Source organism: Musa acuminata, chromosome BXJ1-3, assembly GCF_036884655.1.
Source record: "Musa acuminata AAA Group cultivar baxijiao chromosome BXJ1-3, Cavendish_Baxijiao_AAA, whole genome shotgun sequence".
Classification (NCBI taxonomy): Eukaryota; Viridiplantae; Streptophyta; class Magnoliopsida; order Zingiberales; family Musaceae; genus Musa; species Musa acuminata.
In genome coordinates, this window is record NC_088329.1 from 872,433 (window position 1) to 896,056 (window position 23,624).

The 23,624-nt window shown below is 41.1% G+C and overlaps 4 protein-coding genes across 6 annotated transcripts; 1 reads left to right on the forward strand and 3 right to left on the reverse strand.

Annotated features, from left to right (window-relative positions):
* Positions 1 to 1,296: 1,296 nt before the first annotated feature.
* Positions 1,297 to 5,040, reverse strand: LOC135614870 (probable jasmonic acid carboxyl methyltransferase 1). Its single transcript, XM_065112704.1, has 4 exons — positions 4,882 to 5,040; positions 4,389 to 4,793; positions 3,998 to 4,273; positions 1,297 to 1,870 (listed from the first exon to the last, which is right to left on the reverse strand). Exons 1-4 carry the CDS (start codon positions 4,954 to 4,956, stop codon positions 1,469 to 1,471), a joined length of 1,158 nt encoding a protein of 385 aa, XP_064968776.1. The 5' UTR covers positions 4,957 to 5,040; the 3' UTR covers positions 1,297 to 1,468.
* A 1,162-nt stretch (positions 5,041 to 6,202) lies between these two features.
* On the reverse strand, positions 6,203 to 12,333 carry LOC135583048 (small ribosomal subunit protein uS12). 3 transcript variants are annotated; one of them, XM_065112713.1, is made up of 9 exons: positions 12,004 to 12,325; positions 10,948 to 11,211; positions 10,795 to 10,866; positions 10,661 to 10,699; positions 10,464 to 10,571; positions 10,258 to 10,355; positions 7,065 to 7,220; positions 6,849 to 6,975; positions 6,203 to 6,568 (listed from the first exon to the last, which is right to left on the reverse strand). In XM_065112713.1, the coding sequence occupies exons 1-9, from the start codon at positions 12,193 to 12,195 to the stop codon at positions 6,428 to 6,430; spliced, it is 1,197 nt and encodes a 398-aa protein (XP_064968785.1). In that variant the 5' UTR covers positions 12,196 to 12,325; the 3' UTR covers positions 6,203 to 6,427. The 3 variants fall into 3 exon arrangements, with proteins under 3 accessions (XP_064968785.1, XP_064968796.1, XP_064968789.1); XM_065112717.1 differs by lacking the exons at positions 6,203 to 6,568; positions 6,849 to 6,975; positions 7,065 to 7,220 and adding exons at positions 8,992 to 9,545; positions 9,735 to 9,846 and having other exon boundaries at positions 12,004 to 12,333; XM_065112724.1 differs by lacking the exons at positions 10,258 to 10,355; positions 10,464 to 10,571; positions 10,661 to 10,699; ... (1 more) ...; positions 10,948 to 11,211; positions 12,004 to 12,325 and adding an exon at positions 8,108 to 8,216.
* Positions 12,334 to 18,931: 6,598 nt separating this feature from the next.
* On the reverse strand, positions 18,932 to 20,260 carry LOC135635841 (uncharacterized). Its single transcript, XM_065147220.1, has one exon. The coding sequence runs from the start codon at positions 20,258 to 20,260 to the stop codon at positions 18,932 to 18,934; it is 1,329 nt and encodes a 442-aa protein (XP_065003292.1).
* A 476-nt stretch (positions 20,261 to 20,736) lies between these two features.
* LOC135614888 (small ribosomal subunit protein uS12) lies at positions 20,737 to 23,213 on the forward strand. The gene is made up of 4 exons (XM_065112737.1): positions 20,737 to 20,872; positions 22,232 to 22,387; positions 22,478 to 22,604; positions 22,940 to 23,213. Exons 1-4 carry the CDS (start codon positions 20,868 to 20,870, stop codon positions 23,078 to 23,080), a joined length of 429 nt encoding a protein of 142 aa, XP_064968809.1. The 5' UTR covers positions 20,737 to 20,867; the 3' UTR covers positions 23,081 to 23,213.
* The last annotated feature ends 411 nt before the right edge of the window (positions 23,214 to 23,624 follow it).

Sequence of the window (23,624 nt, forward strand, 5' to 3'; positions counted from 1 at the left end):
GCAAGCATTGACCGCATGACTTGTTGGGTGAGGATATGCATATCTCTCTATTCGTCGTTCCTGTGTTTTTTAGGCTTGACGTTCCGAAGTTGGCGACCGGGGAGTTTGGTGAAGCTCGCAGCTCCACCAACCCACCCTTGTGCTGCACAAAATTCCAATACGTCGTGTGTGCCGGTCATCATCAGGCAGCCGTCGAGTGAATCGATCTGACTCAATAAGGACAAGCCAAAGCAGCGGATGACCAACGGCACTTGGAGTGTGTCGAATGCATGAGGTCGGTCGATCAGAGGCGTGCAAGAATGGGGATGTATGTGTCGATGAACCGGTCGATGGTAGGTGAGTTCGATGCGTTCTCTTATGATGCGACGTTTCTGTCTCTTCCACGATCGAAGAGCAGGATCTGGTGCATGGTGGTCGAGGGAGCCGCTATAAAAGCCGCCCGAGGACGTGCTCTCTGGGCTTCGCACCGGGGGACCTGCGGGATCAAGGACGCCATCGAGGCCGAGCTGGGGTCGAGGCATGTGTTCAGTGATGGGCGCCACCTTTCTGTTTGTCATGGACGACGTCGGGAAGCGGTCGACGGTCAAGGAGCGGATGACCACCGGCGACGGGCTCAGTAAAGATACTGATAACAGTCAATCTCCCGCGATAACAACCTATTACATGATGAGATATCGTAAATCAATTCTCTAATCTATTATTTAGTTATGGTTTTCTAGGCTATGTGGATGGCTATTTTCGTTCACCGACGATGCTCAACATCCAGGCTCACCCAATCCAGTACCAAATCCGGACCACAAATTATGGTTACGTCAGGATCGTCTCATTTCTTCATGTGACACTACTGTCGAAGCTTGGTACAAGTTTCAAACCACCCTAGTCAATCGTTCCCGCACTCGCGGATTATCATCGATAACTTGGCATAGATCATTCCCTCAGCGATGAAGAAGTTACTATTCATATTTTCAACTGTCTAGGAGACGAGTACAAGGAATTGGCAGCGGCAATACGCACACGTGATTCACCAGAACTCTATGACAAATTGACTATAACTATGAGATATATCTCAAACACGAGGATAAGTTATCGGGACAAGTTGACTTTACGATAGATCTTGACTGTTGTTGAGGTTGTTATCGCGAGAGATCTTCTTTTTATTTTATTTCTATCATATACAAAGAATAAACACAGAACAAACACCATTAATGTCAAGTGAAATTTTCGACAAAGTTTCTTCGACGTTGAAGCTAGTAAATAATAATTGATCTCGATTATAGTGGTATTACACACATAACCTGAGAGAATATTATCCACGTATGGTATGGGTATAAAGATCAAACATGCAACAACGATCCGACAAGTAGGTAAATGAACTAAACATACTACTGATACACACTCAATAGGAATGCCACACGACGACTGGTAAAGGAGGTCCGAGCAGAGGAAGGATGAGGAGGAGTGAGCTTACTTAGTTTCTTACCATGGCGACCACCACGTTGCCCACCTCGGGTTTGTTTGCGGAATAGTAACTCTCCAGCAGTTTGCCGTACCGGAAGAAGAGCTCATCGAGAATGCCCTCTCCGAAGTGGCCCTTCAGCATCGATTCCAGCACAGCCCTGACTCCCATGGCCATGCGTCGAGAGTAGCTCTTTCTCCGTTCATGCACCGCGCCGTTCTCTCGGTCAATGGTGTCGTGCTGGTCATGACCACCGGAATGGTGATCGGCCACGGCGTCCCAGCCCGCTTCGAAGTGTTCTATGGTTGTGATCGAGAAGGACCCTTCTTCTTCGACCACCTGCTTCAGCTCCTCTAAGGATGGAGCGTAGAAGGGGGCATTGAAGGTGTCTATCTTCTCCGTCGCAACCAGGCCCTGTCGTGCACGATACAAGTGAGATCTTGAGCTTTCATTTTGGAGCTAAACAACAAGCTTAGTCATTCATGTCCGTTCGAAATTAAACTTGCCTCGATTCATTTCCAATAATTTTGGAGCATTAAGATTTGAAAAGGCATGCTTTTAAGATATAACGTTCATGAAAAATAACAAAAGAGGATTGAGAAATACTTCAAAAAACATTCGACGGTATGAATAAAATAAAAAATATATATATTTAGAAGCTTTACGAGTTAAATTGGAAATATTACAACGACGATGTATTTTTTAGATCTATTTATGGTTATTTGACAAAAAAAATATTTTTTCTTATGAACAAATGAGAAAGAATTGCTACGATAGATAACATTTAGACATGTATTATGTTTCAAAATAAGAAAAAAAACACATTGAATCTAAATCAATTATTTTTTAAAAAAAAGTTATGATATAGAAATGAATCGTAGGTGAAAAATAGCTTAAAACATAATCTCTTTTGTGCATATATGCATTGATCAATCAAATAATGTTAAAGTTATTATCGAGGATAATTTTGTATTATGACATCATATATATATACTTATTAAAACTTTTGTAAAATCATAATATAGTAATAGAATTGTCAACTACTGATCATCCAACTAATTAATTTGAAATACGTGTGAAAACAAGCCTTCGAATTAACCAGAAAAAAAAAATCACCAAGATTTTGGTGATCCTATAGTGCTAGAGAATTGGGATTGACACTGAATTAACTCAGTAGAACATTCTAATTTTTTATAGTTTATTATTCTCATAAAAGATTTGGATTGTACTTTGTGAATGTGGTTAAACTTGTGTCAAATCACGTAAGAACAATTCTCCATGTATTGTTTCTTTGGTCTATATGTCATTCTAGCCACATCTCTTACATAAACAATGTGGAGTTAGATTTGTAATGGGTCATAAGATGTTTTTACAAGGAAACAAAATTAGGATCAGTATTCCATGACCTAGTCAAGTTTATTTTTCGAAATATTAATGCATGTGTTCTGATAAATGCATATGATTTATATGAATTATAAATTATTTTATGTTTTAAAAAATATTTTGAAAAAAATTACATGTTAACGATTTGAAAAAGCATATGATTTATTTATGTTTTCTAATTCATATGAAAATGTATGTTCAACCATTATATTTGAAAAGGATTGAAAAATATATGAATATTATTAGTTTTAGATTATATACATTTTTAAATGATATACAAAAATATTTATTAAAATTTAATTTTATAAAAAAATTATTGATATATTATTTTTAATAGCATGATAGTTGTTTAGTAAGTATGGCTATAATCTAAACCCTACCAATGGGAGTTATGCATTGGAATATATTTAAAAAAACTAATTTCTTATGAGCCCAAGATATATGTGTTATCTACACCATTAAGGTTAAAAATGCATGTATGTTGTTCTAAAAAGTATTGAAGTATTATTTTATGTTAGCATGTAAAGTATAAATAATCGACATGGATGCATATTTCAAAAACATGTGTTGAGTGCATAAAGAATTTATGTGTTTTAAAAAAATGTTTTATCTATAATAAGTTTTGTGAGTTATATATGTTTATGATTTGCTCATAAATTATAAAGATCCTAAGGGGTAAATCAATTATTGGTTGATTTATATGATAAAATATTATATATATATATATATATATAATATTTATTCTGATTTTGACCCAAACTTTCTTAATACTGTAACGTACAAAGTCCTTTCTCATCACCCCACCCCACCCCACCCCACCCCACCCGACAGTGACGGTAGACTTAGATGGCACAAAGGACGATGTGATGCCATCCGGGACGCTGTTAACATGAGAGAAAGAGAGAGAGATAAGTGGCGTCTGTGTCTTGGAGATGGAGATGGAGATGGAGATAAGCTTCAACTAAGTCGAGAAGTGGCGTATGTGTGTTGGAGATGGAGATAAGCTTTAACTAAGTCGTCTTACTTTTCCTGTTCATCGAGCAGTATAATTTGGACGGCTTGTCTAATCGGTGAGTTAATGAGTTACGGTGATGTATTAATCGCCTACTGGTAATGGCGAGAGAGACTAGGGCGAAAAGAAGCAGTGAAGAAGATTACCTCCGAGGCCATGTCATTGAGTGCCTCCGCGAGGAGCTCCCACAGGTGGCAGTCCTCCGGCATCCCGAGGTCTGGGCTTCTCCTGTCCATCAACGCCAGCACCATGCGGCCTCCACCGACTATTTCTTCGGAACGACACCGGAGAAATAGCCTGAGATCTCTCCGGAATTGCTTCAGATATGCATTCAAGACGGCCCAAGGACTCGTCTTGGAGATGTACACCTTCCCTTTGTTCAGACACGAGACGGGAGATCCGTTCTGGAGTTCCTCGGGAACCTGCAAGCAAAAGTCAACAATTACCACTGCCTTGGACCTACAGATCTGGGATCGGGATTTGGCATGCTGATTGATTCCTGGAACGTGGTACGTTAGACAAGGAAGCATGTCCGACCTGAGACAGCCAGTGAAGGCTCGACGAGGAATGCACGAATTGCAAGCTCTTTCCGGGGAACAGCCGGCCGTAGAACGACCCAGGCACTGCCGAGAAGAAACAGCGCCCGCAGCCTGGGAGCCGCTCCCTCGCCCGGTAGAACTCGGGCAACGATCGGAACACGGTGTTGAAGTCGTTCCAGTATAGGTCGTTGAGGAGCACGTGGAAGTCCGGCGGGGGGGACCGTAGCTGAAGGCAGCTTCTCTCGATGGCCTCCACGATGTCGGCAACCACCAGCAGCGCGTTGGGACCCGAGGAGCAGCCCAAGTCGGCAATGCTCATGGTCCCGGAGGAGGCAGCAGCGCAGAGATAGGCTTCTACCACCGCTTCCCGTCGTATGTCCTTGGTTCTCGATATGATGACGCCCTACGCAGACTCACCGAATCCATAGAGAGAGAGAGAGAGAGAGAGAGTTGTCCGGCGAAGGAAGAAGAGATCGACATGGAAGACTCACCTGGATCTTGGAGTTGTTGGCGTAGCTGGATTCGCCGGCTCCGCTGTTCATGCGCATGACTCTCTGCAGCTCCATGAGATCTACAGCTCGTCCTCGATGATGCTAAACGATGGTTGCGATATGGAATAGAAAGTTGAGGCCGCTACCTGTTTGTTGATTTGCCACAACAAAATGTGTACCATTTTACGTGCCCGGGGTCGCACACACACGTGCTACACATGTCACCGAAATATTATTAGTCATACTGGGTCCCACGTTATGAATTAACAAGTACAGATGTCGGTCGGACCGCAGGGGCCCAGAGGCTACTGGTCCGTGATTTCTGCCACGTGTTCTACGGAAGCAAAGTCGGCCGTCGGATGACAACCGCATCATGCGGTGCCGCCCGTGAATGATTGCCTGTGCTGGAAATGGCATAATTTGCGTAGTAAATAAAATATCAATTAAATTATTTTTTTAGCCCCAGTAAATCAAATAAATGATAGTGTTTCTAAACAGAAGGAATGGGATTTATGTTCGATAACCGAAGATAATGTAATTTAATTTAATTTAATTTAATTATTTTTTTGAAGAATACTGTAATTGGATGTGACGTCTCACCTTTTTCTTATTATCATATTTCGTAATAAATGAACATAATAAATATTATAATATCTTTACGATCGATCAAAACAAATGAGTGAGCAAATAACAAAGATGTCGCTCTCTATCTAACTAATCGTGATTCCAAGAACCCAAGAACAAATAACAAAGAAAACGCTATTATGACTCCACGGAAAAGCAAACCTAAAACAAAAGAATATTACCATGTCAAGAATCATCGATGATGATGTGAAGAAGAAGAAGAAGAAGAATGATCTGTGAGTTTTTTGTTTTTGGTTTTAAGGAGATGATGGTTTCTAAGGAAGAAAGCTCTTTATTGGTAATCCTTTTTCTTATCGGTAATCTTTTACTATTGACGATCATTATATTTATATATATATATATATATATATATATATATATATTACAATCTCTTATTTCATCCATCAAAATCTTAATTGATGTCAAAATTTGACATTGCTCGACAAAGAGAAAGACTTTTGAGTCAAAATTTGACATTGCTCCATAAAGAGAAAGACTTTTGAGCACAAGCTCAACGCTCAACGACTCGATATAAATAGATAAAGACTCCGATTCAAATGGATGCTTTATATATTTTAAAATACTATACTATACTATATGATGATGAAACACTTGATATATTTTAAAATAATTTTAATGGATGCTTCAAATGATGAAATGATATGGTTATACCATCAAACTGCAGTAACTACTATAGTGAAGCATAATCTCAACCCACATCGTACCACATTTTAAGACCAGTGTGTTTTTAACAGAGATCGAATTAGTGGGAGCAATACTAGGAAAATAAGCTTAATAGGTCACACACACAAAATGTGCTCAAAGGTGGATAACCATGAATGAAACATCTTGCAAAACAAAATGCAAGTGCTACTTATCGATTCCAACAAAAGGTTCATTTGGAAACACACTCGATCAGGGATCAAGACCGAGGCTTCTCCTTCTTTTCCTTGAAGAGTGCCAAAAGGGACACACCAGAAACCTTCACAACCTTAAACCTTACTCCAGGAATATCCCCCACCGCGTGGCCCTTTCGTCCGAAACCAGCTATCAAGACTTCATCCTGCAAAAGCAATGCAGCTCGATGACATGCTTCTGCAATTGATGATGCAAGCACTGTAATCTTAGAAGTAGCTCCTGATACAGGAGGTCACGCAGACAGCAGGCACTGTGATTAATGCCTGCTTGGCACGGCACTCTTGCGATGCTAGTGCCGACCGGTGCATACTGGTTGGTGTGGGCAATCGCAGATTAATTCTTTGCTAACGAGTGCATTAGATCATTCTACTGGAGTGTTCAATGGCATATAGAAATGTCTAGATGAACCGAACCACAAAACTTACATTCTCTTCTATGAAGTTTAAGCAACCATCGTTTGGAACAAAGGCTGCGATCTTCTTCCCGTTCTTTATCAATTGCACTCTAGCACACTTTCGGATAGCGGAGTTGGGCTGCTTGGCTTCGATACCTCTGCAAAAAGGCAATGGGGTGTGAGTGCTCCCGACATGATCGACATCAAGATACAACAAAAATATCAACAACTAGCATCATTATCTTACATCTTCTCGAGAACGATACCCTTGGCATGCGAAGAACCAGCAAAGGGCTTCTTCCACTCATTGCCGAGATGACTTTTCTTGTATGCTTTGTCTGCCCATCTTTGCCTCCTCCTATGGGTTTTGAGCTTGCGCCCAGCTCCCATACCACGAGTCTTTCTGTCATAGACCTTATATTTATGAAAACCCATTCATCTTTCGATGAACAGACGATACAACTCGGTTTTCGCCACTTATCATCTTTTTTAACAAATCCAAACTCCAGCCATAAGAAAATCGAAAATATGCAAGCATGTTTAGAAGCAGCCTTACCATTTCCCCCTTCTACAAACTATATCTCATGATCAAACTCCAAACCAGAAGAGCATCATGATTATACACAAGGCTACCAGTCCTCTTAATCAATTTCAGTTGGAAGTGGCTGAAAAAATTTGCTAATCCATAATCGTGTGGATAAAATATTTTTATCATTATTACAAGCAAATGTTCCCAACCAAAAAAAAAAAACTTTTTTGACTGTGGTCAGATGGTTAGCATTCAATCATTCATCATTAGACATCACATGACTGTGCATCATAAAATAATGTGAGTGATAATCTTTAGCCATTAATTTGCAGATCGAAAAGGCTTGCTCGTATATTAAGGAGTGACATTTACAAAATGCAAACATAGAAATCTTTAGATTATCATTTGAGCACCCAGGAAAAGTGTAACTTTGAACAAGATCGTCTCAATTTGTTTCATTATCTTCCCCGATAATCTTAACCCGTCCAGCTCATGATTAACAGTTTAAAAGATGGCCTTTTACTACCTAAAGAAACACAAATAACGCATCGATGTTCAAAAACACAAGGATTGCTCCATTCTCCACAAAAACGAAGATATCCGTCCACCAAAAAGAGGGGGAAGGTGATACAATCAAGAACGATCAGATCGATTCGCTAACGAAACAGGACACAATCCAAGCGACGGACGGACGGTGCAAACGTAGCGTCGCTAGAGAGCAGGAGCACGAAATATAGGATCGAGTTCTCGCGGAGACTCACCCCATCTTGTCGTAATCCGAAGCTCCCCTTCCTTGCCGTGCCTCTCGGTGTCGCGGGGGAGGTCGAGGATGCAAGAGCGGCGGAAAGTGAGAGAAGAAACCCGATCGGACCCGTAATATATATATATATATATATATATATATATATATATATATATATATATATATATATATATATATATAGGCGAGGGTGAGACAGCCAGATCTGACCAATGGGCCGGCCCAATATGCTATTAGAGCCAATTCAGGGATCGAGTTGAGCGGGTCAAGGCCCGAGCGGGACTCGGGCATGGCCGATGTAATCACTGATGCACTGGCGTACGCATCTGCATTTGTGTTTTCTATTATTTTGTTCTTGTCGTTCATCCCTATTATTTCAATATTTCTTTTATGGGTGTTGAAATCTTATACGATGTATATATACTGATAGAGCATATTCTGGATCCCAGCCACGTCATGACCCATGCCATGTCACGCCCTCGTCGAGTCAGCATAAAGGCTGACTTCTTGTGCCGAACGGAAGCCGAAGGCGCCCCCTCGCAAGTCCTGTCCCGGAAAGCTTGGGACGGCGTCATTCCATGCATACTGGGCTGGATTGGTTGTCACACCAAATCCATGTAGTATAAAAGCACATGGCCAACACCTGGCCAGGGGAGAGAGAAAAACAAACCTTTGACTCAATCTCCGAGGGGCTCAAGCCGAGAATCTCTCAAACAAGGCCCGTGTGCAGGAATCCGGACGCGCGACCATCCCGACCCTTGATCCAGCTCAACCTCGACGTTTCCCCAGTAGGTCGAGAGACCCGCCTCCGAACATCGACCATGTAGACTAAGCCGTGCTGACTCCCCGGCCAACACGTAAGTTCATCAACATATACCATGGCAATTAGAAGGTGTCACGATTAACATTCATTCGGGCAGCAAATGAGGCCTCTTTCTTTCAACTCGATCGACAAATAACATTGACATACACATCTTTTGGGAGAGTAGGACGGATAATTTGATTCGTCAGCTGAATAAATCATTCTCTTACAATGATCAAATCGGAATGCTTCACACAATCTCGCATTTATAACGAAAGCTTAGCCTTCGCGGCCGACTCCCTCAGGGCAGTATAAAGCTCTAAGCACCAAGTCAAATATTATTATCTAGTTAGAGCCACTAATGACCCCAAATGTAACTTATCACCTCTCAATTCTTCAGCTCAGGTAGCAAAAGCCCACCGGTCTGCATTTGCTTGTACATCCACTGCCAGTTCTCGGGCCTCACCTCACCGCCGAGAGCTCGGACGACCGCGCCACCGCTGCAAGATCCCACCTTGCAACAATCTTCTAGACAAAGTCCTTTCACCAACCCATACAAGAAACCGCTTGCAAAGAGATCCCCAGCTCCGGTGGCATCAACAGCATGGGTGTCTCCTATCGCAGGGACCCGAACAACCTAAAACAATAAATATAGCAGTTCATCTATATGCATCATTTGGCTACCATGGTTTTGGTTAACGCCAGAAACTTTTTTGCAGCTTTCTTAGTTTTAGTCATTGTTTTGCTTTTTGGGATACAAAAAATTGTCATAATCTTGATTATAATCAACTCCATCTCATCGATCGAGTTAGCAAGTGATACCAACCTCATTTCCATGCTTTGCTATGCAACCCCTGGGACCAAGTGTCACCACAGCCCATTTACAGTGTTTGGCCAAGAAACACAAAGCAGCCTCTGGGTCGACTTTGGGTTCTCGGCTGAAAAGAAAAAAAGAGCAAAAGATGACAATTCTCAAAGTCTGCGCAAGAAGGAAGTTCATGTAAGGTAGATGTCTCGGTCGTATGGCTTTGAGATATTAAAGTATCACAAATTGAGGAGCCATCAAATACAGGCTGAACAATTTAATTATTTTTATACAAAAACCTTGTCAGTTGATCGATAAATATTCACTGGCATATTGTCAATGTGCTAAATGAACCATGCATCACCTTAGTGAAAACCATCATAAAAGACTACACATCTATGACAACACAAGTTTGTTTACTTGTAAAGCACCTTCATATAACTAATAAATGAAATTTTGTTATCGCTTTAGTGAAGTTTATCTACCTGGTCGTCACGTTGAATTTAGGTCTGAAAAAACAGGTCATCTAAGCAAGTAATATTACCTTATAAGCTCTTTAGCTTCATCCTCATTGGCAAAACAGAGGTCAATACTCCCGGACTCCAATAGGTCTATCAAGTGTGACCTATAGTCTCGCACCATCTGGACGTAGGTGGAGATTAAAAGAAAAAAAAGAGTTCAGACACTTCACTTGGAAAAATGTTGAGAAAAAAACCATCTAAAACAAGATAAAAATGTTTCACAAGAAACCTCGAAACTCGCAAGGTCCATGGAAACAGAAACCCCCTCTTGTTTAGCAATTCTTATAGCAGCTTTTATTTGCTCTAAATTGATAAATGCATATCTTAGGATCAACCACTGCATAAATATCATGAGAATGTTAGAGAGGGAAGGACAACTTTACTTCAGGGCTATTAGTTAGTAGTCACTCGAGAAGAAAAAACTACCTTTGCACCTCTCAAATCTTCCCTCTTCAGTTCATCAGCCTGATAGATATTTCAGGTGAAAAGTCACAATAATTACATCAATTCATCGGACTCATTTGACCTTAAAATGGGGAAAATAACTGGACCCTGCATACCTGAAGCTTAACAGCACTGGACAGACAGGGCCGCATGGTTCGGTTGCCATCAGCATCCACCAAACATGCGCACTGCAATAGGCAAGTGAACTTCAATGCAATCAATTTGGCAAGGTGATAACAAAAAAATTCTGGAAATCACGTCCAGCTCACCTGCCCAGTAGATCCGTTCTTCATTCTCAGTCTGGAAAGATCCACACCACTAAAGCTCATGTTATTGATGAATAACCGGCCTTGTTCATCATCTCCGCAAGCACCAATTATTCCACTCGAGACTCCGAAGCCAGCAGCCATACCCCGAATGGTATTGGCGACACTACCTCCAGCTATGGCTATTATCGGAGGGATTTCGTTAGGGAAAGGGAGGATGTGTGCTTTGACCTCACTCAATATATGATTCAAATCCTCTGCCGCCACCTGCTTGTTATGAATAGTTATAAGCACCGGTTGTTGCAAGATGAAATCACATCACAAGGATTAAAGGAAAAAAAGATACCGCCTTTTGCATGTGCTACCAAAAGCATTAAATAAGACTTCTCTTGGATATGAAATCGAACTCTAAAATCAAAATACAGAGTGACAAGATGACGACGGATCAACCCCAATTCGAAGAACCACATATCGAAGTGACAAAGATCAAGACTCCATCCGCACGAACGGATACCATGAACCGAACCACCCAATAGAAAGGACGAGCGATCACACTTCACGAGACCATCTTGCACGATCAAGTCTTCTTGGGAGATCGGCCGTCGGAATCGAAAATTCAAAAAAGGAAAAAAAAATTAAGCATGTTTCCTAGAAAGAAATGCGTATAAAGGGCGAACGAATTTTGATCTTGAAGGACTAGATTGGTGCTGTGACAGTTCATATCGACATTTCTGTTTTCTTCGAGAACCGTAAGGATTAGAGAAGGCGAATTACGACGAAGAAAATATGGGAAAAAAGGGGGGGACCCGAATCATCAGCAAATCAAAGAGACCGCAGGCGCATCGAGCGGGAAACCAAATCGTGCGGACGAACGAAAGGCGAACAAACACCTCAGAAAAAATAAATCTTTCGCCCGAGGTACAGTGAAGAACGCCTCGTTGAGGTTAAATCCAGATCCTCACAGGCACAATTTCATGGGAGCGTGGGACACGGCGCAAGAACAGAAGAAGCGGAGCGGAAAACACGGTAGCAATGGTGGTGCGGCCGGGGGTGGAATACCTGCTGAGAGCCGCCTCGGTCGCCAGGAATCCGATCGAGGAGAGACCAATCGACCCTGGCGACGTGGTCGACGAGGGCGGCGGGCTGGAGGCCGAGGATGGCCGGCGGCAACGGCCAATTCCGGCCGTCGCCGTGGCAGAGGGGGTGGTGGAGGGGGAAGAGAGTGCGGCGGAGCTCCCCTTCCGCTCCCATCGATGACGGATCCGAGACGCTCACTCTTTGCGGAGCCGCGAGAGGAAAGGTGGCCTCTCAAGATAACCAGACTCGCCTGCCTCCTCCCAACTCCGAGTAGGTATAAGGGAGGCGGATGGAGGGGGAGGCGATTGCCCAATGCAAAGTACCAAATTGCCCATCGCACATCAAAAGCCCAGAAGGGAACACAATTGGTTTAGCCGCACCATCTTGCAGCAACGTAGACTCGTAATTGGACTCAGGTGGTTGAGCTGATGCTTAGCGGGAGAGCATAAGCAAATGATGTTCTTGTAATCTTCTAATAAACACAGACAGACAGACCATATGGTTAGCGGGAAATATGGTTCCTTAGGATTCCCCCATTCCGATGGCATAGCTATGCTGAAGGAAACATTTGGCTGGCATAATAATTATCAGTCCATTTAATTTGGGTATTTTAAGAATCTTTCTTTTTCTTGTGTTCTATTGCCCAGCAATAAAATGGTTTTGAGGAATTGGCGTGTTTGACATGTAACGTGGAGCAAATCGAGAAGCATCGATTCTCACACTTTTCGATTGGTCCCCTTTTTTTTTTAATTATAATATTATTTTGTTAAAAAAAAATAAAGTTATAATATTTTAAAAAGTATTATAAACATAAGAAGTCTCCATATTTAATTGTTATTGTTGTTCCTAAGCCAACCAACTTATTTTTTAAAATCATATATATATATATATATATATATATATGTGTGTGTATATTTCTGTATGAACCGGTATCTATTGACTTTTGGGTCAACTTACCTTAAATTTAATTATTTTTTAAATATATTTATTATATTTTTAATGAAGGTATGAAAAATGCTATAACTGAAAGCATGAATCATATACATATAGAGAGATTGAGTTTTATGCATAAAAGAGATTGGACAAGTTCTTATGGTGTTATGAATAGTGCTTCAGCTATCTTGTGAATATGACATTTCGATATCTTTTAAAAAATATATATATATATTTTTAAAAAAAATCTTCAGAAGAACCTAAATGAGTTTTTCTTAAATACTCTAGAATTGATAATTTTTAGGATGAATTCTCATTAAAAGAATCTCTATGTTTTAGAATTTTTTAAATAGTATCTTTTAAGTCTGAAAAGTTCATCCTACTCCGATTGGCTATCGTCGTCGATCCATCGCTTAGACACTTACAAATCATCTCTCTTCTTCGTTAGACCCATCAAGTGACAAAGTGTAATGGCTACCAAAACATCTTATTAGACCAACAATAAAACAACCCTTGTTGCCCTTGCTCAAGCAACGGCACAGGTGGCAACGACGATCCTTGCATCCTCGTGAGCATCGACGATGTTACAAGACACCTTTGCAACTAACCACAATGGTGACAATCAGGTGTCCGACGAGGGTCGCGTAACCTCTTCGTATCCCTTCCTCACTAGCACAGTCTCCTTGTATCCTTTTTTCGTTGTCGATCATATAGAAGGAAAGAGGGGGATGACTCACGCTCATAGCCAACGAGGACAATAAAAGTCGAGGGATAAGGTGGAAGAGCATTAATATTGAGATAAAAAAATTTAAAACGATGAGGATAAAACAATCATTTCATATAATCAAAATGGTCACGAATCTAAAATTCATCCTAATTTCTATTTCAATGTGTCACGAATCAAGAGACAAAAATTACACCGACAAAGTTTTCTTTGTCAATAAGTTTGAAGATTGCTTTGATAGAGTTTTGAGACCGATTCAAAGTGTGGTCGGTGCCAAAAACACTCACCAACTCTTTGAAGAGAATGTAATTTTGACGGGGTCTAAGTCAACGGAAGAGTCAACAAGTTTGAAGATTTCTTAGGGAGTCAAAGCAGTGTTGGCAGCATACGTATGAATTATACTCGTTTGGATTGCCAGAGACGATCGGGCAACTTCTGTTTGGGTGCAAACAACATCATTATAATCAATAGGGGTAGCCCAAACCCTAATATAATAATATCCTTCAAAATTGCTATTATTCTTCTGGTCTGCCATGAGATTGATTCTTGGCTTTGAGCGACTAAAGGGAATTGAATGACTCGGTTTCATTCTTAGGTAATGGTTCTATTTTTTTTTATCTTCTTATAGATATATATCTATATAAATAAAAAGATAATCTATACTGAATAGTTTATTATAATAAAAATGAGGCCATTTCCTCAACCATTTGGTGATGGAATAGAAGATTGTTGTGTAGGCAATGACAAAAGTGATCAGAGAAAGTGTCACTGATTGAATGTTGAATGCCTGCCTAAACTACCATCATCCATCCATTAATCATTCACAGCATGATTTCAGAGTCTGGTCTTTTGTGTCTGAGCAAATGGGTCCAATGGTTGCAACATCTGACCATTATTGCAGTTGCAGTGGTCTAATAAAGTGCTTTTCTTCCTCTTCCATGATTGATTCCTATGACCTCCTTTTCTTCAAACTTTGACTGTATGTAGCAGCACTCACCTGTTCATGTGCCCATGCCATTTTGAGCTTGGCATGTGTGGAAGAAAGGTGGGTGGAGGAGACACTCCCTATCTTTTTAGTCTGCCGTTGGAGCACCGCACCATCATCCAATGTGATGGAACAAAGACAAATTTGTGCTGCAATAATTGTTGCAACCTCCCCATATTTTAATTAGCACTAGTTGAGATCTATACACAATAGGAAATTTATATTGTCTTACCATATTTTATGTTCTCTGTTTTTTATTTTAATTTTTAATCGGTTCAATTTAGGTTCGGACCAAAACGTAACCACGACTTAGGTAAAAAGAAAAATAATAATTAAATATCGATATAAGATAAATAACATGATTAACATTAACATTACGTAATCCAATACCTCTGGTCATGACCATATATGATGATGTTTTGATAACACGTAGTCTAACTAGCTAAAACATCATATCATATTATTGGACTCGGCATAGGATGATCACGGTCAAAGTCGAGAAGACTACGTAATTGTTACCCATAAAAATGCTCCATAGGTATATTCCTCGAATACATGAATATAATTTAAAATTTTGATTTTGAACCTTTCGAACTTTTTACTAACATAAGCATCACAAAGAATATTTGTTAGAAATGCACATGGTATAATTTAGTAGGGTTCGATACACTTAGGGTTATTATACAAACACCGAATTGAGACCGTAAAAAAAGAAAAAGAAAAAGAAAAATGATTGATTATGAATTAGCATCCAATCAACATTTTAATGAATGGTTCTAGCAAAGCTATATTGTCAAGACGAACTTGCATGGTGGATGGGCTTAAATATGAGAAGGAGAGCTGATTTTTGTGCTCTATCAACATTACAATGAATGGTTGCACTACTCTCTTCCACCTTTTTTTTATATCTATAAAGCAAAACGAAGACAACGTGAGATCAGCCCCACTCAGTAATCATCGAGGAACACAAAAAAGCTCCCTAAAAGATGTGCAGCACTGGGATTTGCCGATGAACGAGATAAAAAAGAATGGTGTAGCCTCCTACGTAACGTAAAAGAAACCTAACCGAGAAGAACCGCATGATTCCATCTTCTTGGGTTGGGAGGGTCTCATCTGCTCCACCAGAGAGCCGAAAGCAAAAGCCATCCATGCTTTCTTTCCTGTGACCCCTTGTGGATCCCAAAGGGTATCACATCATTGCTGATTCAAGTTGCAAGGAGCGTGTCATTTGGATATGCTCCATCATAGCCCCCTGACATGTTCTCTGCGACCTCACTGTTGACAGTCTCTTGGTAAATGCAGTTGATTGGAGCAACTGACGGAGAACAGTGATCACTGTTGTTGACGACAATCTCACCTCCGCAATCAATCTTCTCCCACCTCTCTCTGCTTCACTTTAGTCGAAACCGGAAGAGAGAGAGAGAGAGAGAGAGGAGGTCTTACCTGCAACTGATGGAGCCACATGAGTCGATGCAATTATGGAAGCAGTAGCAAATCTCTGCGTGTTGACGCGGTGGCAAGAAACATCTCCGTTGTTATCGTCCCTCGTCTTCCCGACAGCAAACACACACACACACACACAATTATCTCCTCGTCCTTGTTGATCCAAGGCACAGTGTAGCCTGTCTTGCCGAAGTTGCACCATCTTAAATTTATTTTTCCTATTAAAAATACCAATTTTGATTTAATTTACGAAATTTCAGATGGATTTTTGTATCATTAATTTATAATTAAATATTTTTATTCGACGGTTTAGATTAACTGGATTGACATATCGGTTTTGGCATTAGGATAAATCGTAAATGTTATGATAAATCTTAGTTGTTCGTGCCGAGCAGAGAGGTTGCACCATCTCAAATTTATTTTTCCTATTAAAAATATCAATTTTGATTTAATTTATGAAATTTCATATGGATTTTGTATCATTAATTTATAATTAAATATTTTTATTCGACGATTTAGATTAAGTGGATTGATGTGTTGGTTTTGGCATTAGGATGAATCGTAAATGTTATGATAAATCTTAGTTGTTCCTGTTAAGTAAATGTTATGATAAACCACTAATCAAAATGTTTAAGCTGAAGTTGATAGTAATACACTTATCAGACCCTTATAAGTCAATCTTAATCTTATCTACTTTCAACGTGGAATTAATCGGGAGTGTTACATTGTTAGTTTTGTAGAGTCGAATCTAACGTGATATGTCGACCGACTTAGATAAGGATGTCGACGTACCGAGAATGAGTCAAATGATATAGCGCTGATTACCTATATATATCGTATCTCTCTAATTGTATTAAAAAGTGAGTAGAGGCATGAATTTAAATTTAAATATTTTTTTCTGTGAATGATTCAGACTTATAGATTTAATAGATTAATTATGCTGTCGAATCATATCGATCGATGACTTACTGCTACACTCGGAAGGCAGTCGGATGAACAGAAGGTTACAGGTCGCAAGCTCTGGCGTTGCCCGAGTCGGATGCCTTTCACAGTCCAAATGGGCCAATTCCTTTGAAGGAGGCCAAATAATTCTTGCCTGCCTTCCATGGGTTTCATTCATGCAAATTCCATGGAGAGAGGTTGTCCTGGATCGGAGCAGTCGATGAAGATGTTAAGACTTTTATCTTCCTCTAAAGCACGATGACTCTCGCTCTTCTTGTTCTTCTTCTTCGCAATTCTCGGTTGGTGCTGAGTTCATCCTCGTCTGATGCACGCTACTACGATCACAAAAACAAAACAATTCGTCGACAGCATTGCGAAGGTGGGGGAGCTCAGGCACAGTCTTCATCAGCTACGCCTAATCGCAACAAGTTACATTGCTTCGGCGTGATGGTGTTGATAGAAAATAAGAGCAATCCTGATGCCCTATTCTTTTCTGCTTCCCCCCACTTTCTCCTCCTCTCCCCCACGATCAGCTGCGCCGCTGACAAATTCTTCAGATCTCGTTGTCAGCCAAGTCTGCTCCTCTCTTTTTTAGGAGAGCTGGCCCGAGACCATCATTTCTCTTCGAAGAGCTCCAGAGAGATGCCCCCCAGAGGATACGTTTTGATCCTCGCCTCCTGGGTTCTGCTCACGGTCATCACCCCGACTCTTATCTATTGGTCAGCATCAGCAAAATCATATCTTGTTGCTCCTGGTAAGAAACAAAAGTCGTCGTAATCGATTCATTTGCACTCTACTTCTTCCGATCTTGTTTCGCCCCCAAAGAGCTAAAGGTGCCTCCTTTCTGGTGACAGTCTTAGGGTTTCAGTGTTTTCCACGGAGTCTCTTTATAGTCGAGTAAGAATTTGTCATTCTATACATGATAGGAGAGGCACTGCTCGAGACGCAGGTCAGTAGGAGAATGATGGGATCTATGGACAATGGTAGTCTAAAGAAGAGCAGGATGAGGACGATAGCACGAGCAATGATGCCGGCGGCAGATCCAGCACCGGCTCCCATGGCAGGAGATGATACACCCGGCCAAAGTTGACATTTTGATTACAAGATCTTAATAAACCTTTCGATTGGTGATAGCTATACAGCGATTTGAGTTTGTATATTATATGATGTACCAATTTTCGGAACTTCTGATCATAAGAAACAGTGGATATCACTATCTCCTCGTATATACATTGCCTGAGAGGATCTATTGCTTCCCAGATGTTTGATGTAAGAGTTACTTGTAACATACATCATCTGCGTGCATTCTGTTCTTTCTTTTCAGATTCATCTCTTCTGCGAGTACATTGTTTCTCATGAATGGAATGGGCAAGGCAGATGTACGAAAACTGCACTCTCTGTTCTTGCATTCTTCTAATAGTTGCAGCCTTCTAAGGTACCTTCAGGCATGGGGATTAGCAAGGAGGAAGAAGAAGAAGAAGGAAAACCCTAAAAGAATCAAACCAAAGACGAGCAGCTGCGCCGCTGACAGCTTCATTAAATTAGTCAGGCTGTATGCATGACTCTTGTGATTCCAATGACAGAGTCATTGTAGCAGTGCCGGAGATTGATGCAATCGCTGTCTGCTTGACCAGCTTTGCATGAAGCCATCATGTGAATGAATCGGTGAAAGTTCAGAGATACCTCTTTGTTATCTCCAAACATAGTATACATTATGTTGTATATTTCTTAAAGAGCCTCGTGTGTACACTGTCATAATTATTGAACATGAATCATTAAGCTCTTCCTTACAATCACAGTCGAGTGCATGAACGACCATTTTCCAACACAATTTCATCATACATTCTAAAGCATGTCAATGGTGGATCTTCTGCGCACCAAAGTCAAGCTGAGCAATGTGACATTTGAGATTTCTCTTCCACAGATCTGGTTTGTTTCTTCTCGATATGTGGCTGATAGGTGAGACTTTGAGCTGGAGTTGTGATAAGAGAAACTCCTCGAGTATTGAATGCTGGTTTGCTATAGAAGAAGAAGTAAACTCCTGGATCTTTTTGGCTACAGGAGCTCTCATGGAGTATAGAGTTGTTTATGCACTGCACGTTGCTATTAACACTTGTGATGGATGGAACCTCGTCACCTGTCTGATGTGATCTCTCTCCGAGAGTTTGACTCTTACGATCGATGTCTGAACTCGTGTGCATGTCGATCTTGTTTACCTTCTGCAGGCCTGGCGTGCTTATTGTCTCAGGTCCGACGCACATTGATGCACCTTGATTCTTACCAGCTAACTCTATGTTTCTTCTTCCTGCATGCTGTGAGTGCCCACTGTTCACCTTCTGGGTCTGCAAATTATCTGCTTCAGTGGTTGGTGAAGCTGGCGGGGCATCCGTGTTTCCTTTCCCTCCTAAGCCATTCGTATCTTCCTGCGTCCTCGAGTCTCTCGTCTCCGTCGGCCCTGGATCAGGTTCCGTTTTGTTCTTTGGTTCTTCAGTCGAGGCATACGGCGACTCTGTTTCTTGGCCGATGGGAGTCATCTCCTCTGTGATTTCGATTTCTATATTTGTATTATCTTCATCGTCCTCCGTAGGATTTCCTTCCACCAGCTTTTGTTGGGATTGAGTCAGTTCTGTGGATCGTGGAAGGTTAGAGGGATTCGTAGTTTCTTCTGGTTCGGTGTCCATTTCTGGTTTCTGTTCAGATAAATCTGTTTCGTTTGGGTTTGCTCTGCTGATAGGATCGAGGGGTTCTATTACAGATTCAGAGTTCAGGGTATGGATGGCTTGCTGAGTTGATGATGGTTGTGGTGGCCGGGGAGTATCTCGAGAAGGAGATGGAGACATGGAAGCTGCTTCCTGAGTTGACGGTGCTTGGTGTGGCTGGAGAACACCTTGAGCTGGAGATAGGGATGTAGAGGAAGCTTCCTCAGGCCATTGTTGTGGCTGGGGAACACCGTGAGATGAGGATGGAGATATAGCCGGTGGAGGTGCTGGAGCTTCTGTTCTCGATACCGGTGGAGACGGCGAGCTTGACGAACGAGAAAGACTCCTTGTAGAGGGAGATGGTTGTTGCTGTCGTTGTTGTCTTAGAATCACTCGTGAAGGCGGCGAAGCTGATGTTCCCGGCGGTTGAGTCGGAGGTGGAGCTTTCGACGGTGGATTCCAATGTGGGAACCGTAAGCGAAATGGCTGCTGCCATTTTGGTCGGTCGGCCATGAGAGCTGTGAAGCTCGTTAAGTTGAAAGGTAACGGAGGAAGATATCAAGACTCGAGAAAGGGTAAAGATGATCCAAAGGTGCCTCAATCGTCCATTATATAGCTGCGAGCAGCAGCTGATCCAAAGTAACCTTTGTAATAGGGTTTGCATCTGATTCCTGTTTTATGTGGTGCTTTGAAAGATTGGTATGTCCGAGAAACTGCGCGAGGGGAAACCCATCCACTTCAAACATCTAAGTAAATATATCGACTTAACTTTACCTCCACCCGAAGAATTCCAATCCGCAATTCAATTAATCTATTAATAATCTAAATCTTTAGTCACTTTCAATATAACAACACTAAACTGAGTCATGCGGTCAACATTCGATTAGATGATGTCTACATGAGACACACAAACGATGTGAAATCGGACCGGACCGGACCGGGCCGGACAATTTATTTCTCGGACCAAGCCCGGCTCATTGACGGTTCAAGTCCACCCTATCCTCGCCTCTATAAAAGAGAGCGCGACTAGGGTTTATGTCCTTCTCCGCCGCTCCTCCATCCGTCGCAGCCCGCGGTCGCACAGAGCGCGAGAGGAAGGCGAGCTTCGGTTTCCAACAAGATGGGGTGAGTTTGCTGGAGAACCTGATCGCGTTATTTGCTCTTACTTCTTTCGTCGTTTTCTAATGTTACGTTTGAACGGTTGCTCCGGTGGCTGGATTTTGTTATGTCCATCTTGTTTCGAGCTGATCGTTCTTGATTCTTTTACCTGTTTCTCTTATGGAGGGTGGATCCTTTTCTTGGCGGTTCATGATTATATATTTCAACTTCGATCGGTTGATTTCATTGATTTGGGCAATTATATGAGAGGACCGAAGAAAAAAATGACATTGATTTGTTGTCTTGGGAATCCGAATCGTATAATGTTCATAGAATTGGATGAGGAGGATGCTTTAAAACTGGATATTGTTGAGAGCTATAATTTTTGTTCTGATGACTCAAAAAAACACTTATTTTGCCGAGTATGGGGATCAAAGTTTTCATCTATGCTTACATTTTATAGTTGTTGAATTGGTACTCAGCAAACCTTTTCTTATGCCCAAGTTAATCATTATACTTGGGCACGCATCATGTTCCATTTTACCTAAGTTGTTAAGGGTTTATAGTTTATACTATCGCTTGACTGACTACTATCGCAATGGACCAGCTCATGTGGAGGGATTTCCACACTTTGGTCTGGAACATTTTGGTGTGACAACAAAAACGAGTATATTTTCCGCACATTGTGGATAAGCATTTTCTTTTGGATTATCTTGTGATATATGTGTTTCATGGTTGGAGTCCATCATTGGTTCAAGTTTGTGTTTGTGTGTGTGTGTGTCATTTATATACTTCTTTTCTACCTTAAAATTCTTGGTTGCATATCTCACTTTTTCTTACTGCAACTTAGCAGCATATGTAAGAAATGAATGTTTTGTTTTCTTTCTTTGTTTTGTTTACTGCAGCCTTACACCAATTTTCTTGGGTTCGTATGAGTTGTAATCAGTATTCGACTACTTGGCACTACCTATCTTTATATGAATCAAATTATGTGTTTTCTTATCCCTCTGGTTTGAACATGTTAGAACAAAAAACAATGGTGTTGCATTTGTTAATTCTGTGTCATTTAATTGTGAAGATGAAATGTAGTTATCTATGACATAACCAGCTAATTCAATTATTAGTACCTTATAAGTTTGTGTTTAAGAAAGACACTGTTCTAGTTTAGATCTTGATTAGGAAGCATACTATCTGTAGAAAGGATTTCTTTTTGGCTTCCAAGTGTTATAGCAAATTCATTAGTTTGTGGTGCCTGACTATTATACTTGTAACACATATGATAAGAAATGCAAACCAAGTTTCTATCACACCTCTCAAAGTAAAGGGATCATATAAAGAAACTTTTTGATTGAAGATGAATGATTTTAATCAGAGGTTCTTGTACAGGAAGACTCGTGGTATGGGAGCTGGGCGTAAGCTCAAAACTCACAGGAGGAGGCAGAGATGGGCAGACAAAGCGTACAAGAAAAGTCACCTTGGCAATGAGTGGAAGAAACCCTTCGCTGGTTCTTCACATGCCAAGGGTATCGTCCTTGAGAAGATGTACGCCAAGCTAATTGCTATTCTTTTTTCCTTTTCTTTCAGTTTGACGTTGCTAGTGTTTGGAAGGCTGACATTGATTGCATCTTGCAGAGGTATTGAAGCTAAGCAGCCAAACTCTGCTATCCGAAAGTGTGCTAGAGTTCAGCTGATAAAGAATGGGAAGAAAATTGCGGCCTTTGTTCCAAATGATGGTTGCTTAAATTTCATAGAAGAAAATGTAAGTTTTATATTTTGATATTTTAAACGTCATCGAGCTCTCCACAGGAATGATCTAATGCACTTATAAGGATTTAATCATGAGAGCTGGTCTCGGGCTGGTCTTGCTCGGACTGGTATTAACCAATCAGCATGGTACTGCTAGGGTTTCATGCCAACTGACAATGATCACATTGCCTGGGGTGTATATGCACACTCTCAGCATGGCATGAGGCCTGTATCGGGACCTGCTTTGAACAGCCTGCACACCCCATGATCATGGCACTTGCTCATCATAATCTTTGATCGATCACCTCTTCATCTATAAATTGTTATTGAACTGCATTGCTTTTGCAGGATGAAGTGTTGATTGCAGGGTTCGGTCGTAAGGGTCATGCAGTCGGTGATATTCCTGGAGTAAGGTTTAAGGTTGTGAAGGTGTCTGGTGTCTCCCTTTTGGCACTGTTCAAGGAAAAGAAGGAGAAACCTCGATCGTAATGCTTTACTTTGAGTTTCTAGATGAGACCAGTCGGCCTTTTGTTTAATTCATATTTAGCGACTCTGAGCAATTTCTGAACTGTTTTGGAAAAGAAAGATGTTTCATGGTTATTCATCATTGAGCACTTAATTATTTGTTTGGCCTGTTAAGTTAATTGTCGTAGTTTTTGATCTCTTCGTAAGAGACTTGAAAATTATTATGTTCATTTTAGGTGGAACTTCTCTTTGCCGTTCTGAACACAGCATTTCAAGAATTGGAAACACAGAAGGGTTTGTGCTATGTAGGCTGTCAAGAATTGGAAACACCTAATGGTTGTTGCGACATCAACATGATAATTTATGAGTAATAAGCTCGATCACCAAGGATTCTCTTGCTCTGCTGTCTCTTTTCTCCGCAGTTCTCTTCCTCGTCTCGTGCCATTAAAGACGACACTTCAGAGGTTGGGTGTCCGAGGCAGCAAGCAATCAAAGCCAAACCAAGTTCTTGATGGACAACCTTGGGGTGTTTCTCGTGGATTTGCTTTACCATTGATTGATATGATCG